The 21226-nt window shown below is 37.9% G+C and overlaps 1 protein-coding gene and 1 non-coding gene across 2 annotated transcripts in view; both read right to left on the bottom strand.

The window, feature by feature from the left end:
- Positions 1-21226, bottom strand: part of POLA1 (DNA polymerase alpha 1, catalytic subunit) — a 185530-nt gene that overhangs the window by 139108 nt on the left and 25196 nt on the right. The window contains 8 exon segments of the mRNA XM_066545449.1: positions 14588-14710; positions 14938-15087; positions 16843-16967; positions 17453-17549; positions 18634-18753; positions 19013-19142; positions 19553-19728; positions 20591-20707. Of these exon segments, the coding sequence (XP_066401546.1) occupies positions 14588-14710; positions 14938-15087; positions 16843-16967; positions 17453-17549; positions 18634-18753; positions 19013-19142; positions 19553-19728; positions 20591-20707 (1038 nt within the window).
- LOC136553834 (small Cajal body-specific RNA 24) lies at positions 17131-17261 on the bottom strand. Its single transcript, XR_010783235.1, has one exon. It is a non-coding gene; the product is annotated as a small Cajal body-specific RNA 24 (non-coding RNA).

Raw genomic sequence — 21226 nt, 5'->3', positions numbered from 1 at the left:
TTGGCTCAGAGCAATATTGTCACGATGGCTGCTTGGTTATTCCCTTCAGGTAGACAGACTAAGTAGGAGGCTTTATCATTATTCAAGCAGATTCAGGGTTATTAGACACATGACACCAACAGTTTTAGTAGATTCAAACGCAGAAACTTGGTTTCAAGGCTAAAATATCAAAATTAATCCACTCCTGAGGAGCCCTCTACGTTGTCAAATAGGCACACCTAAGAGATACCTTTAAAATCATCACATCTACAGTGCAATGATTTAACAAAGTATTCTTTTTTTCCTTCCTTACAGAAAAAAGCGAAACAAACAAAACAGCCACTTAGGTTTCTCTGTATCTTCATAGGTTGCACATAAATGGAGCTGCAGTGCCCTGTACTTCCACATTTGTAACCCCTAGCCTGAAGAATGATAGTTTTGTGAAAGTCACAAGGGTTGTTTTTTCTGCATTCTTCATGTTTTTTATTCTGGGGATCTACAATCTCCTAAAAGAGATAATTTACAATTAGATGTCATAATTGTAAATACTAAAGAATAGAACAACAAAAAAATCCTAAGAACTAGATTTAACACCTTAGCTTAAAATACCCCAAATGAATTCCTATCTCCAGGACTATTCCTACACAGCTGATCCTATGTGCATCAGTGTTTAAAGTCATTATAATATCTCCACATACTCAAGATTCTGACTCACAAACTGATACTGCTCAAAGAGGGCAAAATCACTGCAGTTACAAAGAATCATCCACTGTAAAATTCCACAGATATTTCCAGCAGCCTACCATTCAAAGTAATTATCCACCTTTATCACTTGAAACACCGTGACATCTTTAAAATTCACACAAGGCATGTCCATTCACAAATATGCTCCTGCAAAACTTCTCAAACTCTAAGTAAATAAGTGACAGAGAAAATTAGGGAGATGTAGTGGTTACCCTTTTTTATTTCTGGAAACAGCAGTTTCCTGGGATGGAATAAATACCTGACCTGCTGTGTGCAGTTGCTGAAAGATGGCCCTAAATAAAGATTTACATGCTGGCTGTAAAGAGAGGCTTAGAATAGTATCAGAACTCAGATTGAGACACTTAAAATCTGAAGATTCAATGAACCTTCTCCTGAAGGCATTTTTGGGAGTAACCAACAAGAGATGCACATTTGCACTGCTCAGTCACACTATTCCACACTTTCACCACTGTAATTTTTCCTTTTTCCATTCAGGAAAGTCATCTGCATTTGTAATTAATTTCTGATGTGAACTCTACCATTTTAAATTTGTGCATAGGAATTAAACAGTTATTAATTAATAATTATTATATTTTCAGTATTATACTTACTAGGTAATATTAATCCACTCAATTTTTTTATTTCTTCTATGAGATGCCTGTAGGCTGATATAAGCCATATTATACTACACCAGTGGCACACAGTGTATTAACAACTTAAAAGTGAAATTCCTATGGGGTCTACAAATTCCCATTACTTTCAATTTTCCATTTTAACAAAGACACAACCTGTGTTCAGAAGAAGCAAAGTTTAATCAGTGTGTATGCTAGGTATTCAGTCTATTCTAGGAAAATGAGAGATGACCTTCACTCCAGTAGCAACTGGCTTACACTGTCCAGCTATGCATACAAAGGCATTCTGTGTTTGCTTTGATGCCCTGCACATGCCAGGGGTTGATGTCATTGATAGACTGACATTGCTGTGTTCTCACACAAAAACTTTATTAGCATAACAGAAGATCTGAAAGTGTGCTATTCTACTTTCTAAATATCTTCCCCATCTGCTGCTGGGTGACATATGCAGATCTCCTTCCCCTGCCTATTTGCTAGAACACTGCAGAACTCCTCGGGAAGGGTCTGCTCACATCTGTCTTGGGAGCAAGGCTATTGTTTTTGAGATAATTGCTCTGTCCTTGTTGACTTGCAGCAATAATTGAGAACAAAATCACCTAATAAGCCAAGTTACCTAGTAATATAGCACATTATAACAGCAATGATTGCATATAAACTTTGAACCCCCTTTAGTGCCAATTAATTTCAAGAGCATTAGCGCCAATGGTAAACTAATACGAAGCAGTTTAACTAATTAAAGCTTACTACGTAATAGGCTTGTAGCTTCAATTATCATTTTTCATGTTTGTCATCTGAAACTGTAATGATATGTACCAGCTGGAAAACATGTGCCTAGTCCCACAGCAACAGGTAAATGGAGCAGTTTTTGAAACTATGTCATGCACTTTCCTAGGAAAAGTGCTAACTAAGCCTTATCAACAGAGACAAACAGCAGATGGCAACAAATGTGCCAAGAGACATTTCATCCTCCAGGAAGAGTTCAACACAAGGCATCAGCAAAAAAGGAGCAGAGTTGGAAGCACAACTCCCACAGATCTTACCCAGCTGCTCTCTTCTGTAGAAAAAATAATAAAGAAAAAACACCCCAAACACAAAATGAAAACCCAAACCTAGTTAGACAGTGATTGTCACCCTAACATGCAGACTTCATGTGTAACCCATCTACATTTCTTTCCCAGAAAGTCCAGTATCAGGTGCAGCTCAGCAAAGCACGTGAAGCCCTTTTCCCCAGGAGAAGCTTCCTTCTCAGCTCCCAGTGAGTAAAAATTTGCTTAAATCCTGGCAGTGACTCTCAAGTTTGGCTTAGGGAGTTCGATAAATTTTTCTGTTTTAGTTGTATGTACAGAAGAGGACTAATTATCCAATCTTTTTTGAACTCTTGTACACTTTTGGACTCAATGAATGGAATTACAAAGTTGCTTGTCCTTTAGTGTGATGCAGTATTTCTCTTCACCAGTTCTGAGCATCCAGTGTTTCCAGGTTATTTTTGTGACTTGAAGACTCACGGCTATCTTCTCTAGATCATTTTATTCTTGACATTTAACTTCTTGACACACTGACTGAACTAAGCAAGGAGGTAAAAATAACTTCCATGTTTTCATGTTCACAAATTAACTTCAAGACACTGCAATTATCAGAGGAGCTGCTAGCATTTTTGGACAGTTAATCTCCTTTTGAACTATCCCACCAACAATTCCACATCTCCCTTTGTTCCACCCCTATGCCCAAGCAAGCACACACCAAGAAGCACATTCAATTACTGGTCTGGGAAGCAGACATGGAAAACAGGAAAGAGGAAAACAGAGATAAAATAACAAAAAGAAAACCAACTACTTGCCATAAACAAAGTATCTGCAGCTCATGCTGCTTTTTTTTCTGAACACTAAGGACTGCCAACTTAATATTTAAGGACCTACACACATTTCATTTCAAAAGCAGTTAAAAGCAAAACATGTAAAAGAGGTTTTTCATTATGCATATGCATATTGGCTCAGGTTTTCCCAAACTCCCTCTCTCCCAACATTCATTGTAACAGCTCAGAACCTCAGAGAGCATCAAGTCTTCCTTCCAGGGAACAAGTATAGCTGGTCTCTTCATGGTAGATAACTGTAGTCCTAAAACAACTACTGGCCACGACACAAATGCCAAAAATTAAAGACAAAATCCAACAACTCTATATTATGCAAAGCATTTAAAAAGTTGGTTGGGGTTTTTTTTAAAGCTAAGAAACACTTACTGAGCCACAACAAACCCATTGACAATGTCTGCTTCCAACAGTGTCAGTCCAAAAGAGATTAAATGATGAAAGGAGCATCTTGTTTATATAAAACTGCAAAATACCCCTCTATGCTCAAGAGCTATATAGCAAGTCTCTAATGCTCTATGTACAACATAAACTATTAATAAACTATTAACCACAGTTCTTCTCAGAGAGAGGGGCTGACAGACAGTCACAGAACAGACTTTCCTCAAGTTAAGATGGAAAAGGCCAGGGACAAATCCTAAGTCAGAACTGATACTTGATAATTGTGATAATCTACTACCACACATGCCTGACGTGCTCTTCAAAGCACAGAGGAGCTGCTTGGCTTAGCAGGGAGGCTATCCCCTATTATGCAGGCCAGCTGAGCCAAAAGCTATGCAGTACTGTATGGAATAACAGAAGGATCATTTCTGGAATAGTCACATAAATGCCACTTCATACTGCTTTACCATCAGATCTCCTCTGGAAGATCCATCTCTTTTTCCATGTTAAAAAAAATCTAAAGGGGAGAAAAGTAAAGCAAGAGCTATGTGGGGGGAAGGAAATAGCTGACTTTAAATATGCTAATATAATAAATATCAGACAACAAAAATTTATTCCTAGAGTGAAAACTAATAAAAAGGAAGTTGGGACAGCTGCACAGTCCAAAATTGGCACTGATTTTCAGAGAAGGAATAGGATCCCTCAAACTCTTACTAAATGGCTCAGGAATCCCTGGCAAAAAATCAAACAGTTTCTTAAAAAAATTGCTGTAATTTAACGCAGTATTTATAACAGAGCAAAGTGACACAAGCTTACACTCCGGGCTGAAAACTGAGACAGACAAACAAAAGCCACAGTTAATTAATCTTTCCTTGGTCACCATGTCAGACACCCATCCTTCTGAAGAAAACCCAGAACTACATGAGCTGCTCATATATGAAAGATGAGAAATTTCCATAATTATTTTCTTCAAGTTCAAAACCTACCTCCAAAATATGGGATGGCAAAAGGTCAGCACACTGAAGGAGGGTGGGAGGGAAGGGAAGGTTATTTTTATTTGAATGAAATAAAAATATGTGGTTATCTTCTACAGAAGCCTAAGAGCAATTAAATAATTATAAAATGCCACTAGATCCCTATAAAATGCAACTCTCTCTGGGCCAGAGAAGGAACTACTTTCATTAAGAAATTATGAGAAAGCAGAAGGAAAGCATCTGCCCTGTACCCCATCAGGCCTCAATTCCAAATATTCTAAGATCAGCTGAAGAGCTAGCATGCAAATTGGGAGGAAAATTTCATGTGTGTCAGCTTTTCCTTATTTTTTTTTTAGAATCAGTGGGAAGTTTCTCACTGTAGGAGTATCACAGCTAATTCAATTTATACATATACATATGTTAGCATAATACACTTTTTAAAGGTGGCAGCTTTCATAATCTACCCTTGATTCAGCAAGACATTTTTATTCCAGGATGAAGTGTTTCAGTTCCCCAAATTCAGCCCAATCTTGCTACAAGTCAGAAGTATTGTTCTGTGATTTACATAAAAGCATTTCCACTGAACTAAGCAGCAACTGACAGATCTGGTAAATGGGTTCCAGATAACATTTAAATAGCTGTGCTAATGACACCACACAGAGATAGGAACATGATCCCTTACTCAAATCCTCAGAGTAACCATCCAGAACACTGAAGAGAGGAGAAAAAAAACCCTAATAGTGCAAGTCACAAGACAGCATGTAAAGGAATTTAAAAAAACCCAAACATTCTGCATAAAGGATGTAATCTCAACTAATTAGATGCCATAATGATCTTCTCACAATCTGTTAGAAGAGACTAGTAGTTAATAACTCCACAGATTTCCTCCAATCCTTGCTCCAGGAAGGAATAGCAGTTTCTAAGTCATTACTGCTCTGTCATCCTGGACCACTGCCAAGAATGCAGAACTTTGGGACACCTGTCAATTAACACATTTTACTGAAGGCAGGCTCATCTTCCACTTCTATTAAAAATTAGTGATCACAAAAAGCAGTCAGATCAAAACACTGCAAAATTAAAATTAGTAGTGACTTCTTGAAGGACAACAGCCTTCAACAACAACAAAAATCACCAAGAGGTGTGTGTGTGTGTGTGTGTGTGTGCTGAAGGGACTATGTACACATTTTGCTAACAGATGATGGAACAGACCCTTTCCACCCCTACCAACCGTGGCACACTCGTACATATAAAAATGACTCGTGACCTGATGGACAATTGTGTGCAAGAGTCAGATCTGAAGCTTTTCTCTAATCAAAGCTTTCTGCAGGGGTTCTCAGTCTAAGTACATGCTTCTCATTGATTTTCCTTTATCCCCAGGATGAACCACTTCTAACTCAAAGTTGAAAAATATGAAGCTATGCATTGAACCAAAAAACCCAGGTACCATACATATTAAACATCAATGCAGAGGTGCAATTACAATTTAAAGAAACCAAAAGATTTCTGAGCAAATACAATAATGGTATTTACCTAAGTTCAAAGATGATAGTGAGTTCTGAGAGAGATGAGGAAGAAATGGAAGAAATTAAGACAGTCACATGAAAACTAAAACACTGGTCATTGATTTAAATCTGGTTTGTCCAAAAATCAAAGGGTATGACCAAGGAAGTTCTATATTCAACAAGTAAAATTCCAGCCAGGACAAAATGAACCAGGAGGCTGCATGCACTCCAGCACAGGACTAAGACATTCCTGTGCTTTTATGCCAGTCTTCCACCTGCTAATTCCAAATTCCAGCACAAAGCTTGCGACAGTTGAATATTCCAGAAAAAATTAAAAGCATCAAGGAAGAAAACTGAAGTTCACACTGGAAACGTTTTTTGCAGTGAAATCACAGAATACAGGGAAGAAATTTTTAGTGTGCAAAGTGTGGTATTGCCCAATTAAACAGCAGTGCACAGAGAAGAAGTCAGAAGGGCAAAGCAGCCCAAGTACAGAGCCCTTACTTTAGAATTGCTGCCCCTCTTCCTGACAACTGTTCTGCAGTTTCACTTTCCTTGGATTAAAAAAAAAAAAAAGAAAAAAAAAAAGTCTCTACCTCAAGGTCTCCTCTATGTTACCCAGTCATTTCAGGAATAATGAGCCTGAACTTCATTAAAGCAGATTATTACACTGTCCTACTTTTCTGGTAACTTCCAATAGTTCAAACATGGGAATTTCTGCTCTGTTTCATGAAATAGGCAAATAATTGGAAAGAAGGCATTAACATTTTTTGCCTTTTTTTTTGTTTTTAAACCACAGCTTATCAATCATCAGAATCCAAATTTTAAAAGTCTCATGTAACTACCAAGACTAGCACAAGCTCAGAGAGAAATGACTGTCAGGTACTAAATCCTGCAATAAGATTCAAATGATGTCCCATCATTGCATATTTTTGATGAGCACTGCTTGATAAGCTCTTGCTCTTTCTAAAGGCTGCCAGTTAAAACATATGAAAACAAAGAAGGAACTAACAGGAAAGGCAAAGGGAAATGGGTATTTTAATTTATTTTTTATTCTATTTTTTTAACTATTCCAGGTGCTGAAATAGGATTTTAAGGAGCAAATATTCCTAGTGGTTCAAATTAGCAAAAACTAATATCAAATTGCAAAGCAGATATCAACATATATAATTTAATCCTTCTCTCTGAAACCTTACCTGTATCTGATAAAAGGCACAGTCTGAAGCTAAAGACAACACAACCCAAACATCTCCTGCATTACATCATGTATAACTGCTGGAAGGAAAAACAACAGAGAGTAAGCATAATGCTGGTGTCTCTCAATCACTGATCAAGCTCCAAAATTTGGGGGATTTATTTCATCCAGCTTGGACACCGCTCTCCTTCTACTTCAAAGGGAGTCAGAACAAATTACCTTAGGCTGCATGCCTGACTTACAACCTTCCTTGCTAGTGTTAAGAGATCAGGTATGCCCCAGCTTGTTAAACTACACCTACATCTCCAGAGTCCCTTGTTCCAACCAGAATTCCTGATGCTGCCCACCAAGATCTGCCATATCCTTACAAAGTATTGCAATTGCAGCAGTAGATACAGTCCATCTTTCACAGATAAATAAAGGTCTTAACAAACTCTTTCATCTGTCCCATAAGTATATTTCGGTGCTGAAAATAGCATAAGCTGTTCATGCTTATCTTCTAAATTAAGCCAATGAATCCTGGCACAGGCCCAGTGAAAGGACATAACATGCAAGAGACCACATCACCTAATCTATACAGCAAAACCTGCATTTGAAGTACTCAAATATTACCTTTTTAGCCCTGAAACCAAAACAGCCTGGTAAGAACAAGTATCACTGCTGATGTATCTTCACTCTTCCAGTTTTCTTCCCTTCAAATGATGAGTTTCATCTGTTGGATCTTGCTGACTTTGGTGATAAATCTCAATGAGAATTACAAGAACTTCTAAGCTGATGGTTATAAACCAACTTTGGTTTGAAGGGATCTCTGGACATCATTGAACCCAACCTCTGGCCCCAGACAGGGCTAGACATGCCTGATGCAAGACTCTGGGAAGAGTCTGGCTTCTTCTAGACATCCCCTTTCAGGCTGTTGAAGATCAGTTAATTCCATCCTCAAAAATTTTATCCAGAGTGAAGAAACCCAGATTTCAGCCTCCTCCTATATGTCTAAGTAGGATCATCACCATCCTGAAACCACTACCCGAAAAGAACAGACCTAGTAGGCTCAAGTGAGTATTTATCCAAGAAGAAAAAGAACAGATCATTTCATTGTGGATGGAACTAAAAGTTTCTAATAGAATTTGTGGTGAAAAAAGTCAGCTATTGCACAGTGGGCAAGATTCCCGGGAAATATATATATATATATGAACATTTTTGATAATGAGATCAAGGTGTCATATCTTTGAAGGACAGTATGAATATTTATTTAAGTCTCATGGGAGACAGACACTTCAGTGAGACTGTTTTTCTATCCTCTTAGGAATAGTGCTTGAAAATGAAAATTATTTTTAACTCGTGTTTGAAGTATCTTTTATTTCAAAAACTTTATTGCCATCTAGGTATCCAAGCCCAGGGTTTCTGGAACAAGCCAACATTCAATTTAAGATAAATGCATGATGAAAATGAGTGAGGCAATAAGATACTAAAGAATAACTTCTGCAGAAGTCTCAAAACCCCAAGGATTTTTGGGCAAGCTACTAATGAACTAAGAAAATGCATACTGCAAAGACATGTAGTGCTATCAAATATACAGGCTGGAGAAAAACATTAAAGCAGCAGTTAGCATTTGTATTCTTCTGACCTTAACAGGGGGGTTTGGAAAACAAATGTGTTTGCAGACAGAACCAAGGCAGTTTGCCAATGGTGGTGTGATACTGCTCAAGCTCTCAACCTTCATGGTGAAGCACCTGTGCTCCTGTGTCTCCCTTTTAATAAGAAACCTCTACAAGAGAACCATAAAGGATCTCTGTTAATCCCCACAATATTCTAGACAGGTTTAAAGAATTTCTTTTGTAATTCTGAAGCATGGCAGACTTTGGAGGGTGCAGGATTCAAGTGCATTCCCCAATACTTTACTGAACACCTGAGAGTCTTTCCTGTTACCACTGGATAGGGTGAGACATTTCTACCTCCCCTAATCTTGAGGTGCCAGCTCTCTACCCAACACATACAGCTTCTAATATACTGTTACAGCTCAGATACAGAAAATGTTCCAGAGACCTTGCTCTTCCCATTACTCTGGTTCTCAGTTTTACCACACTTCTGGGTGAGGAAATCTTCTTGCTACCTGGTCAGCCAGGTTAAGATATGATGCAAGGAAAAAATCTGTGTCTTTTGGCAGGAGAGAAAAAAAATACAAGATAGGAAACCATAAGAAAAAAATCAAAAGTACAAAAGAAGGAAAACAACAACTAAAGAAAGCCTCCATGTGTTATCATATTAACAGTAAACCCACAGTTTCACAGTCAGATATGAGCTGAAAAATGGCTGGTCATGCCTGACCCCTTACATGTCACACTGGGCCTGCCCCCACTTCCCAGCCTCCTGCTTTCCACCAGCTCTCAGAGCACACAGTGAGTCACTGAGCCATTGATCCAACTGAAATCAATTTGGTTTTCCTCTGGAGTTAGTTTTCAACTCGGATCACCAGGCTGATCCAACTCACCATGGGGCCATGCAATTGCTCTAACCCATTCACAGGAATCAGCAGTCAGGAAGTGAGAGGCACCACACCTCTTGTAATAGCACAATCTTAAAATAAGCAGTAAAAAAAAAAAAAGAAAGAAAAAAGGTCTCTCTATTCATCTGACTTGCTGAACAATCAATCCAAATCTGATCAATCTTCCTAAACATTTCTTGGTGAATATCCATTAAATAAAACCTTTCTGTCCACAGGGAAAAAAAACCCAACATGCCATCCAAAATAAAATAAGAAATATATTTTTTTCCCCTTCTCACTAATTGCCTCCTCACCCAAAATAATCTGGCCATTCTTCTTAATTGGAATGTTTCGTTTCCTCTCCTTGGAGATGATAAATTCTGTATTAGACCAGATGTCATCTCCTGCACTTGACTACCAATAATATTTCAACAAATGTAAAGATTATCCATAATTTTTCTACTACTCGGTACCCAGTTCACAGTTCCAGACTGTATGCAGCCTCTCCTTCTCTACTCCAACTCGTTTTGGATATCAGCATGCAGAGTAACATACATAGCTTTTTCACGGGCTCACAGTTGCACACACAGTGATAAATTTAACAACTGTGGCAAATTATTTAACCCCAATGGTTCCCATTTTGGGACAATGCAGCAATTTAGCATTATTTCTCCCAAGATTTTGGGTTGCCATTTTCATATTTAAAAGCAATTAGAAACTCTTTGCCTTGCCTTTCACCATCAAGTTCCATGCCTTCCAAAATTGTTATATTGATGCTGCATTCCCTGTTTAAATATGGATGGCATGCTTATAACAAGACATGAGGAGGCTCCTTTCCCTCTTTTAGCAATTCTCTTTCTCCCACAGTACAACATGGAAGAAACCAGGAGTCTGTCAATTGCCTCATTCACGTGACAACCCTTGCAGACTGTAAAACCAATGCTTTAGGTGCAATCAAGAGAAAGCAGCTGATGATCATTTTCCCTGGATGAACAAGACTTTAGAAAAAAAAGAAATGCCTGGATTTCTTTACAGATCATAATTACAGTAGACGGCCATTAACCTGCTTACCTACCCTTAATTTTTTTTAAATGAGCTCATCTTTCTCCACTTCATTTTTCTCCTCCCTCATCCATTCTTCTCCCAGACTGCAGCAATAACATGCTTTTATTCTTTCCTTTTGACTGCCAGGGCCTTAAACTAATTATTAATTGAGAATGTATCTAAAGGATCTGAATGAGAAAGTTGGAATTAACCCAATTGGCTCTTTCCCCCTTTTAGTTCGCATATTTGAACACTAGGTCTACCTGTCAGCACTGCTGAAAACAGCAAATGTGTTGTTTTCCTTTCAAAGGCAAGTCTGCTTGGGCAAAAATATGCAACAGCAAAAAACAACATGGAAAAAAAAGCAAGTACCTGGAAAAGGCCTCAGCACTGAGTGAAAGCCATTAGCAAGCAAGCTGTCTACAGTGAAATTCTCTCAACAACTTGGCTGTTCTGTAGGAGAACCCTGCAGCAAACGGCATCCTGCATTTAGGAAACCAGACAACTGACACTTCATCAAAAGGCTTGTCCTTTAGAGAGGCTGGAACGGCATGACCCCACAGTGCCTGCTGGTGCAGAGCTGGCTGCTTGCACAGCTCCGACTCATCTTGTTTCCAGTTGTTAAATTACATTAAAGGACAGCTAAAAATATATTAAATATTTTCCTATTACTTTTCCATGCGAGCAACTGCTATAGTTACAACAAGAGTAATGTCCAGGCAAAGGTTTAGTAACATGGGGGGTGGAGGGCAAAGTCCAGAAATCCCTCTAACCAATTCCTGATCAAAGGCTTGCAAATGTAGAATTTTTAAATATTTTTTTTAATTTTGCTGAACTGAGGCATTTCTTACAGTCAAAAAAGAATAATATTTACATTTGCCAAAACGGTCAAACAGATCTGAGCTATAGTTTCTTAACTCACTTCCACTGCAAATTCTTGTCTTTTTTACTTCCAAAACACGCCAGAACTTAGCAGTCTACCTGTGACACCTAAATTCTGACAAGCTCACATTGATATGGCCCTGTTAAAGATTACCCACAAATGAAAAACAAGGAAGACCCGATCGGAAAAGCAGATAATCAAGGTTTAAACACTTTGACAAAAATAAGTGTTAATTGCTGAAGGATCTCCAGGTCTCTATCGCCATCTAGCGAACCCTGCCCGCCGCTATCACACTGTCCCCTCCAAGGCGCTCCCTGAACACAGACAGGATCAACTCTGCTGGAGCCAGCCTGCCCCTGGCCAGGGATGCAAGCCTTTGTCACATTTCTATTCCCTCCCTGAAGGAAAATAAAAATCAAGCACTGGTCCATATCTCTCTACAGCTGACTGAAGAGAACTGAGCTTTCATGGATTACACTGTCACAGAATCGTAGAATGGTTTGGGTTGAAGGGACCCCAAGGAGCATCTACTTCTATGATATGACTTATTTTTAAAAATGACTTTTCCACACCACATTTAATACTTCTGCCATCAAAATGAAGTCAACATGCCAAGTTCTACTAATCTAGTTCAGAAGTTCACTGATATAGTCACACAAGTTTTTATAACAGCAATGTGCAATCGAGTATTTTTAGTCTCCATAAGGAACCCCATGGCAGCTCCACTGCTTCCACTGCACCAGCATCTCCAAACCACAAAGAGAAGTTAAGAGTCCAGGAGAGGTGGTACTCAGCTACACATCAAGTGCTTGAATCTTCCCACAGCTTCAGGGGAAAGGTTGTCAATCACACAGATGAAAAGCATCCATTTACAGGACTCATCAAAACTCATTCTCACCTACATTAAAACTTGATGCTAGGATGAGCTTTAACAACTTCAACATGAAATACATATTTCTCACTTTCAATTATTCTGCTAAGACTTACGATTGAACTGTAATTGTGTTAGTGCAAATATTAAGTTCAGTTTTCATCCCACACAATATTTTTCCCACTTAGATTTCTACAAGCCTACCTGCATTTACTCAGGTGCCCTTGACAACAGTATAAAAAAAAGGTTTTAATTGCAGATCAGAAAAGGCTATTTAAATTTAGACCATAAATTTTCCATAACAGTTACTTTTTAATTAACCTTTTCTCACAGAGAACCCAAACCTCCAGATACCTAACATTTACTTCTTTTATATTAGAACTGAGTGGTAAGAGGAAACCTATGAACAGAAAAACTAATATAAAAATTTAAAGTAATGTTTTTCCAGATCAGATATTTCAACTTAAAACAAACAAACAAAAAAACATTAAAACCAGAAAATTAAGGTGTCCTCATGTCATCTTCTGTGGCAATAACTCAAATGTGTGCAAAGGCTTGGCAGAAGCCAGCACAGGTCCAGCACCACCAGAATGTAAGAGGGAAGAAATCTTTTCCAACCAGGGATCAGCTATGTGAGAGAAACCATCTCTAATTACTCCCTAACACATTCTGTAGCACCTATTTAGGATTTCCCCATTTCACCATCACTCTGGAACATAAAGCAGGAACACCAGAATTTCACATAGTTATCTCATGGCTGATACATTACAGACAAATCTGAATAAACTCCCTGTGCAAACAACAAGTATTTCCCATCTTAACAGAGGGCAAAAGCTTAAGTATCCATAGAACAGCAGGTTTGTGGCAGGTGGTCCATATCACACATGGAGATCATTACAAAAAAAACTAAAGAAAAAAGTAGAATTCATCACTTTTAAAAGCTGGTTTGCATGCCAGCCTCATAGACAACATGAGGTTGAATCTTCCATCAACAAGCACAATACCTTATTAAAGGAAATACTAACTTCTGAATTCACATGGCTGCAAGGCACATTTGCAGTTACCAAACTTGGAAATTACTTCTGAGTTAAACAGATGTGTAAGATTAAACATAACTGCTTACATAAATTGGGAACACAACAAATGCAGTGTTCTCTCTAGAGAACTGTTTAGATAGGAAGATAATTAAAAACAAAGATGTGTTACCAGAAATAAAACACCCCAATGCAATTGAGCTGGGAATTGTGAAGTGGGTGTGCCCTCACATCACAGGGAGGACGAGCCTGTCAGCAGGGATGTGACCTCATCCATCTCCCTGATCAACAAAAGGCTGACCAGCCATCCTGACACAACTGTTCCTGGCACCTTTGCAGACTCCTGCTCAGTATCCTCTTTTATAAGGAACTAATATCAAACATCACCATGTTTTAAGACAATGAATGTATATCAGTGGTATGTTTTGGATCACTAAAGATTATTTTTCTCACAGGGACAAAAGTGATGTGGTCTGTATTGAGCCACCATCCTAACCAATAGCAAGAGTAATTCTGCCTATAAAGTCAAGTGCAACTCTTACAATAAAATATGAGGCTAATGAGAAACTTTATTTTGAGGAACAAAGAGCTTCCAAAAATAAGCCCTGATACATAATCCATTGGCTCCATGATTAACTTGCCCTATCACAAACTTTAGGGTTTCAGGCCACAGGACAGTCTGGCTACAAGCAAGCTCATCCAAAGCTGAAGCATACCACCAAATCAAAGACTAGCCCATCAAGCAGAACTACAAATTCATGGAAAATTAATTGAATTTCATTCATTGTAAATGAAAGCAGCCTTGATTTTTTGTTGTTGTTGCTGTCATCATCACAATCTGGCCCACTGAAACCAAAGTTTCACAAGAAAGATAAATTCAAGAGTTCTCAAATCAAAAGCAGGTTCAAGAACAAAACCATTCTTGTATTCAATGAAAAAAAAAAAGCAGGTGGCTTAAATTCAGCCTTTTTACATGTGTGTACAACCTGTTTAATGACTTACCTCTCTCCCTTTATGTGTCACCAAAGCAGCCAAAGGCTTGGCATAGAATCTGCTGTAGGAAAATCCCAGGCAGCCATACATGCTGTTAGCAGTGAGTTTCAAAGCTTTCTGTCTGATATCATACTGAAAAGAAACACAACCAGAAAAAATGATCCAACCACAGCCATCAGGGAACAGAACTTAATGCTCACAATTACATTCACAGCTTTTTTTATAGTCTGCAGCAGTGATGGGCTACAAATAAAGCACATTACAATCACTGCTCCCTACTAATCATCTCTATTCTACAAGGCTGATCAGGGCACTTAAGGGGAGAGTGGGAAAAATCAATGGAGTCCTATAAAACACACCTGTAAATAGAGGTCAGGATTTAAATCTGGCTGTTTCATTAACTGCTTAACTTGGCGTCTTCTCTCCACCAGTTTCCTGATTTCTTTAGGCAAAATTCCCATTTCCAGAGATGGGTCTGGAAGCTCTGGAATTTCTTCCTCTTCTTCGACCTGTGAAATGATAACCGCTGCTTATCATTTGACTGATTGAAGATTAGATTTTAATGCACTAAGTGAAAAACTTGGTGGGGAAAAAACCCCAAAACTCTACAGCTTGTATGCCAATTCCTGCAGAACACCCAAAACACAGTTTAGAACAAGCATGAGAGGGTTTTTTGCAGTGTTTAACTGTATTACTTTGCCCCTGCTGGGGGACAGGGCCTAAGTCTGTTTCACTCTTGGAGAAACACAAGGAAGGCATGGACCAGCAGCAGGAAGGTTTTTGGTTTTTATCAGAGTGTGTGTTATAATTTATACACATACATATGTACATATATTATATATATATAAATCCAGAGAAATAAATAACACACACACATTCTCACTCTTAGGTATATATATAGATAAATACAAAAATACAAAGAAAAGGACACACAGAGCAATTCTTTCTGTGCTGAAAAATGCATCCATTCTTTTATCATCATGTAAGTACTTTTGGTGTTCAGACCTGTCAAAAGGAGCATGTGCTCTGTGGAACTGATACTTTGAATGGAAGAACTGACAAAAGTAGAACAAAAACTCCACCCCAAGCAACTCTTGATTACAGCAAAACAACACAGCAGAAAGGACATACCTTCTTAGCATGACTAAAGAAACTGCAAAAGTGGAAAGGTATTTCAAGCATAATGAAAGTGACAGAAATGTGCAAAGGAAGGGCAATACAGACACGGTGAGGTTGGGAAGTTTAGTAAAGCAGTCTGAGGAGAACTGTAATAAGAAATTACACCAAAGCCTGATTAAACATCATACAGTGAGAGAAATCAAAATTAGCTGCTTCAGGTTGAAGCACACTTCAGAAAGCAGGGAAAATCCAAAGGCAACTTGAAGGAACTTACTGCCAGAACTCCACATACTTAGCTCCTCATTTCTGCTACTGTGTTCATATTTCAGTTGCTACAGGACTAACTAATTCCAACCTGTGAGCTGATACCAGATAAAAATAAAAGCCTCTGCTTTAACCTTTAGACCTGACCAGCTCAGTGCTTCAGTTTACAACACAGCTCCACCAACAAGTGTTTCAGCACAGCCGAGGAAAAGAGAATCTCCAGCCATGGATAAGCCAGAGCAAACACAGCTGCTTATAAAACAGTGCATCCAACTGTACCTTCAGGAGGTTTCTCAGTTGTGTTTAACATAGCTTAAACATCATGAGTTTTTGTGAAGCTGGTGCCACAGCTCACACAGTCACAACATCACCCTCCCAAGCCACACACTTAATTTTCCTGATGTCTAATAAGGCTTGAGCTCATAATCATATTCTTTCCTGTAGAAAGCATGAGACTTTTGCCTACCTCAATCAGGTATATCTGCATAAATTTACAAATAGCAACTTAACTTCAGGAAGCCTCTGTCAAACTAGGATGAAACCAGTAAAAGGGCTCAGAAATTGCTAGGGTGGATGTGTGGCTGAAAAGGGTCACAGAGGCTCAGCAAAAATCTTGTTTCATGAGGATACCAAGAATAGATGGAAGAGAACTTACCAAGATTCTGTAAGAGCATTACAGAAAGGAAGGTAGCAGACACAAAATATTCAAAAAAGTCCCAACCCACAAATTAACATATACATCTTTAAATAAGAAACACTTTTTATGTGTGAAAGGGGACCAAAAAAAAAAACAGTGAAAAAGAACAGTTTCTTAAGGAGCTGATTCACAGAGAGCACTCTGAAGTTAAGACAGTGTAAGCCATAAGTTAAAGCACTCAAACCTCTGCCCTTTTCTGTGCTTCTGATGACAGTCTCTGAACTGTGGTGAAGCAGATGTTGAACTCCTGAATAATCGATGGGTACAAGCTGTTGAAGTCGAGAAGCAAAATAAACTTGTCATAAAAACCTAAAACAGAGTTTAAAACAAAAGTCATAATTACTCCAGTCTCCCAAAGGACTTCACAGTACTCCACAATTAATATTTAAGTGACAGTAATACATTGTACCACATTTCCATGATCTAAATCCCTTGAAACAGCTGCTGAGATGCAGCACTGCCCTTTACAGAAAGCTGTCAGAAGTGGAACGATCCAACCCCATTAACTCACCAGAGTTGAACAGATACCTTCTGTGTTGCTATAGGACACTTGTACAGTTTTCCCCACATAGAGGAGAAACTGAAAGAAAACTTACATGTCCATTAGAGAATTATACATAAATGTACAGTCCTAATCCCTCAAAAGAAGCAGTTCCACAATCAATGTTGGGAATTTTATTGTATGCAACAACACCAAACTCCCACAACCACAGAGTTCCCACTGCAATCCCTCTGTATTAATATAACCTACCTGTTTCTAACTTCATTGAAGAAAGAAAATTGCCACATCTTACCGACTTTGGGTTCCAAGACTAAGCCCCCAGCATATGCTGCTTTCTTTTTCCCTATCTTTGATTTATTCTGATCTTCAAAATCTTCATCTTCATCCACCTACATATGGCATTTAAAAAAGTCATTATCTAGTCTCTAAAATTTCTGTAATGTTAGAGGAGTTATTTTTGGCAAGTCAAATACAAATTTGGGAGCCAGTGCAGAATTCCTTTTAAAATATATGCAAAATATGGTGTTTTCATCATGATCCTTACTAAAGCTCTCTATATGTCAAAACAGCATTCAAACCAATTCTGACAGGAAAAAAAAACTGCGAACAAGAGATTACAAAGACTTTAAAGTATTGTAATCATTCAACATGGCACCAGAATGCCTTTTACAACTGGCTGTAGAAGTCCACATTATGAAAAAAATCAACTCATGACCCAGAAGTGGTATGATTGCCCAATTAAAATGTTGGTTTTGCAAACAGAATGGCTGGGCTTGAATAAAACAAAAACATTACTACTGACCTAAAGAATATTCTGTTATTTTGTATGTTTTAGTAAGAATTCTTCTTCAATTTGTTCAATTCTATTCTGAATCATTTAGAATTCCGGTGCTACTTTGATGCAACAATACAATCAACAGAAATCATTGCTTTCAAGTTTGCTGTTGAACTTACTTAAAACTAAAAAGCAATATATCGTGAAATACAAATACTTTCTCAAATTTTAATTTGTTCACTGACATCTATATATTTCTATAATTATTATTGACAGTGGTATTAGACAAAGGAATTTTTTAAATATCTTTGGATATTTCATCCATATAACAAATTTTTCTTGAAATACTGTTCATCAAAATAACTAAATGCAAATATTAAACAACACAGATTGTCCTCTTTACTGTTTCCCCACACAGACAAGTACTTAACTTATTTTAATTTTCAACTAACAGAACAACTGAGGTTTTTATAGATCTATACTGCAATGGAAAAGCTGTTACACTGTCCCACTCTCATTATGGATTGCACACAAAACCAATGTTTTAATTAAGCATATGCTGTACCCTTAAGTTATATCTGAATTACATTTGGGGTTCCTTGTGTTCCCGCAGAACAGTAACATGCAGAAGATGGAAGAATGGTTTTTTCCTTTTTTTTTTTAATAAAAATTTTTAGGAAGAGAAAAACTGGACCCACCAGCTTCTGTGGAGGCTTTTTGAAAACTTGTTTGTCTGGCACGATGTAATCCTTCTCATGAAAGGCATGAAGCAGCAGGAACTCATTACGTTCAGATCGTCCACCCATCATTGTCCTCGACTAAAGAGGGGGTGAAAAGAGAACTCAGAGCAAAGCACAAAGAACACAAAGACAGCAAAACTCAAATGTGATACTTTTAAGGAAGTTTTACATTATTGCTTGATTAGAACATTGAACTCTCCTCCTCACGGCAAAAAATTTAACAGCATTGTGCATTCTAAATTAGTGTTTAGAAATTAAACCCACTAAATCAAACATAGAAAACATGGAACTGTTTGGAGGGGACAGTGGAGAGGGGCAGAAAGTAATAAAAATGTACCATGACATTCCCAGAGATGTTTGTTATCTGAAGAGCCAGTGGCAGAACATTCAGCTCACACATGATCTGGAGAATGAACTTGGCATCTGTCCAGGTGTTTTCCAGCATGAACAGTAAGCGAGGAGAATCACTGGGGAAAGAAGGGGCACAGCCTAGTACAGTAAAATCCATCCCCCTTGTACTCTGCAGGCTTTAGACCTATGTGCTGTATGGAACACATGGTATCTGTAACATGTGACTGATTAATTTTATAGCAATGTCTTGTAATTGAAAAACCAGCCCAAAACTCAGGCTTGCATCTCCTGTTAGTGTGCCTACACCAATGCTCCCACAAATCAATTTGCCTGATACATAATAAGCCACCACAAGTAGCTTGAAACATTATTTTATCATGTTAAGACAGTATTTAACTTTTCAAATCCCAGTATGCTACATCAGCATCCCCACAACGAATCGAGTAAGGAAATGTAAAATTTTATGTCAGGGAATCAGCTCCTCTGCTCTCCAGAGAAGGATTAAAATTCCCAATCAGCAACGTACCTGTACATATTTGGAATTTCCTCTGGTAGAATTGTTACCTTCTCTGTTTTCAAAATCTGATGGACCAGTTCAGACAAATGGTAACTTTTGCAACGAATCAGTTCTTTAGCAGAAATTTCTACATCACAGATCATGCGACCGCAGGCAGCATTCCTTTCAGCAAAACCTCCTCGGCCCTTCATGTATTACACAAAGAGAGGAGAAAACACAAATAAAATGAAATATTCAAATACTAACAAAAAACATCTACCCACAATGTATGTTTATAAGACTCAGTCAATTCAGCTGGTCACTAAGTACTCAAAAACTCTATTAAATATCACTAATATAAAGACTTAGAATTATGCCCTAAAGGAATCCATGGTACCTTTCACTCTATGTAGATATTAAAAAATAGATACTTAATTTTCACTACTGGTTACATCTTAACCCTTAAACTATCATGCTTTTTTTTTCCTTCAATCATTAGAATAGCCCCAACAAGAACCTGAAGGTGGATTTTGTCTTTCTTCTAAGGATACTTTTTGTAATAACAGCAGGATAAAAAAGTCACAAAACCACACAGAAATACCCAACTTGGCCTCCAGCAAGGACTGGAACAGGCAAGAACACAGCCATGTTCAGCACTTCAAGCTTCAGACATTATCCTCTAAACAAATATGTAATAAGAACTACAGAATTATTAGCTTAGCAGCTCTCTATGGGATGATTCACCCATCAATCCAAATTGCTTTTTCTCATTTTACAGTTACATCAGACAAAGACAGTTAGAGTAAAGACTATTGCAATTAATCTGTCATTACAATCATCTAGTTGAGATAAGTAAACTAAATTAGCCTAACTTGAAAATCGGTTTATCCTATTACTGTAATAAAAGTCTCATAAACACTCATAATTTCTGATCTGGGACCCACAAAATTCAGCATGACCAACAGTCAAAATACATCAGTGTCACATTTACAATTCCTCGGAAAAACTAATTCATTTTTAATCACATGCAACATAAAGGGCCTTAAAAGACTTAAGCAATCTTATTACCCCAAGCTTTGGCATATTAGACCTCCTCAGTCGACCTATCTTGGACCAGTGAGGGACTTTGCACAAATTAATTCTTTGAAGCAGCACTTCCAGATCAAATCCATAAATATTATGACCCTTGAAGCAGAAAAAATAACAAAAAAGGTTACAACAAATGCAAATTGAAAGACTTACTTTCACACACTCAGTATTCCTTTGCCCTTTGTGATTTTTTCCAACTAATTGATGGCATTATCTCTCTTATAGAAAGCACTTTCTAAGAGAACGTTCATCAACAGAACTCATTAGTCTTAACACTAACAATGCTGTTCAGCAGAATACCAAAATCAGCTCTGTAACTGGCTCATTGCACACACAATACAGCTTCATGCTTTGATACCAGAGATAAGGATTTAAAGTTTTCCAGAAAATTCCACAACATTCTTCATAGAGCACATAAATTTACTCTAAGAGTAATTCCTTTCTTCTCCACCTGTGAAAGTGACAATAGTGGCACTAAAATACTATAATTTTTTCCTTTGATAGTGCAACAGGAACAGCTGTTAAACCTGGGTAGAAGACCTTGCAAGCAATATTTACATATCAAAGCACTCCAGCAATATTTTAAACAGCGCTAAATACATTGATGACACTGGT

The sequence above is a fragment of the Molothrus aeneus genome, chromosome 2, assembly GCF_037042795.1.
Source record: "Molothrus aeneus isolate 106 chromosome 2, BPBGC_Maene_1.0, whole genome shotgun sequence".
Classification (NCBI taxonomy): Eukaryota; Metazoa; Chordata; class Aves; order Passeriformes; family Icteridae; genus Molothrus; species Molothrus aeneus.
This window is presented reverse-complemented; position numbering and strand designations above follow the sequence as displayed.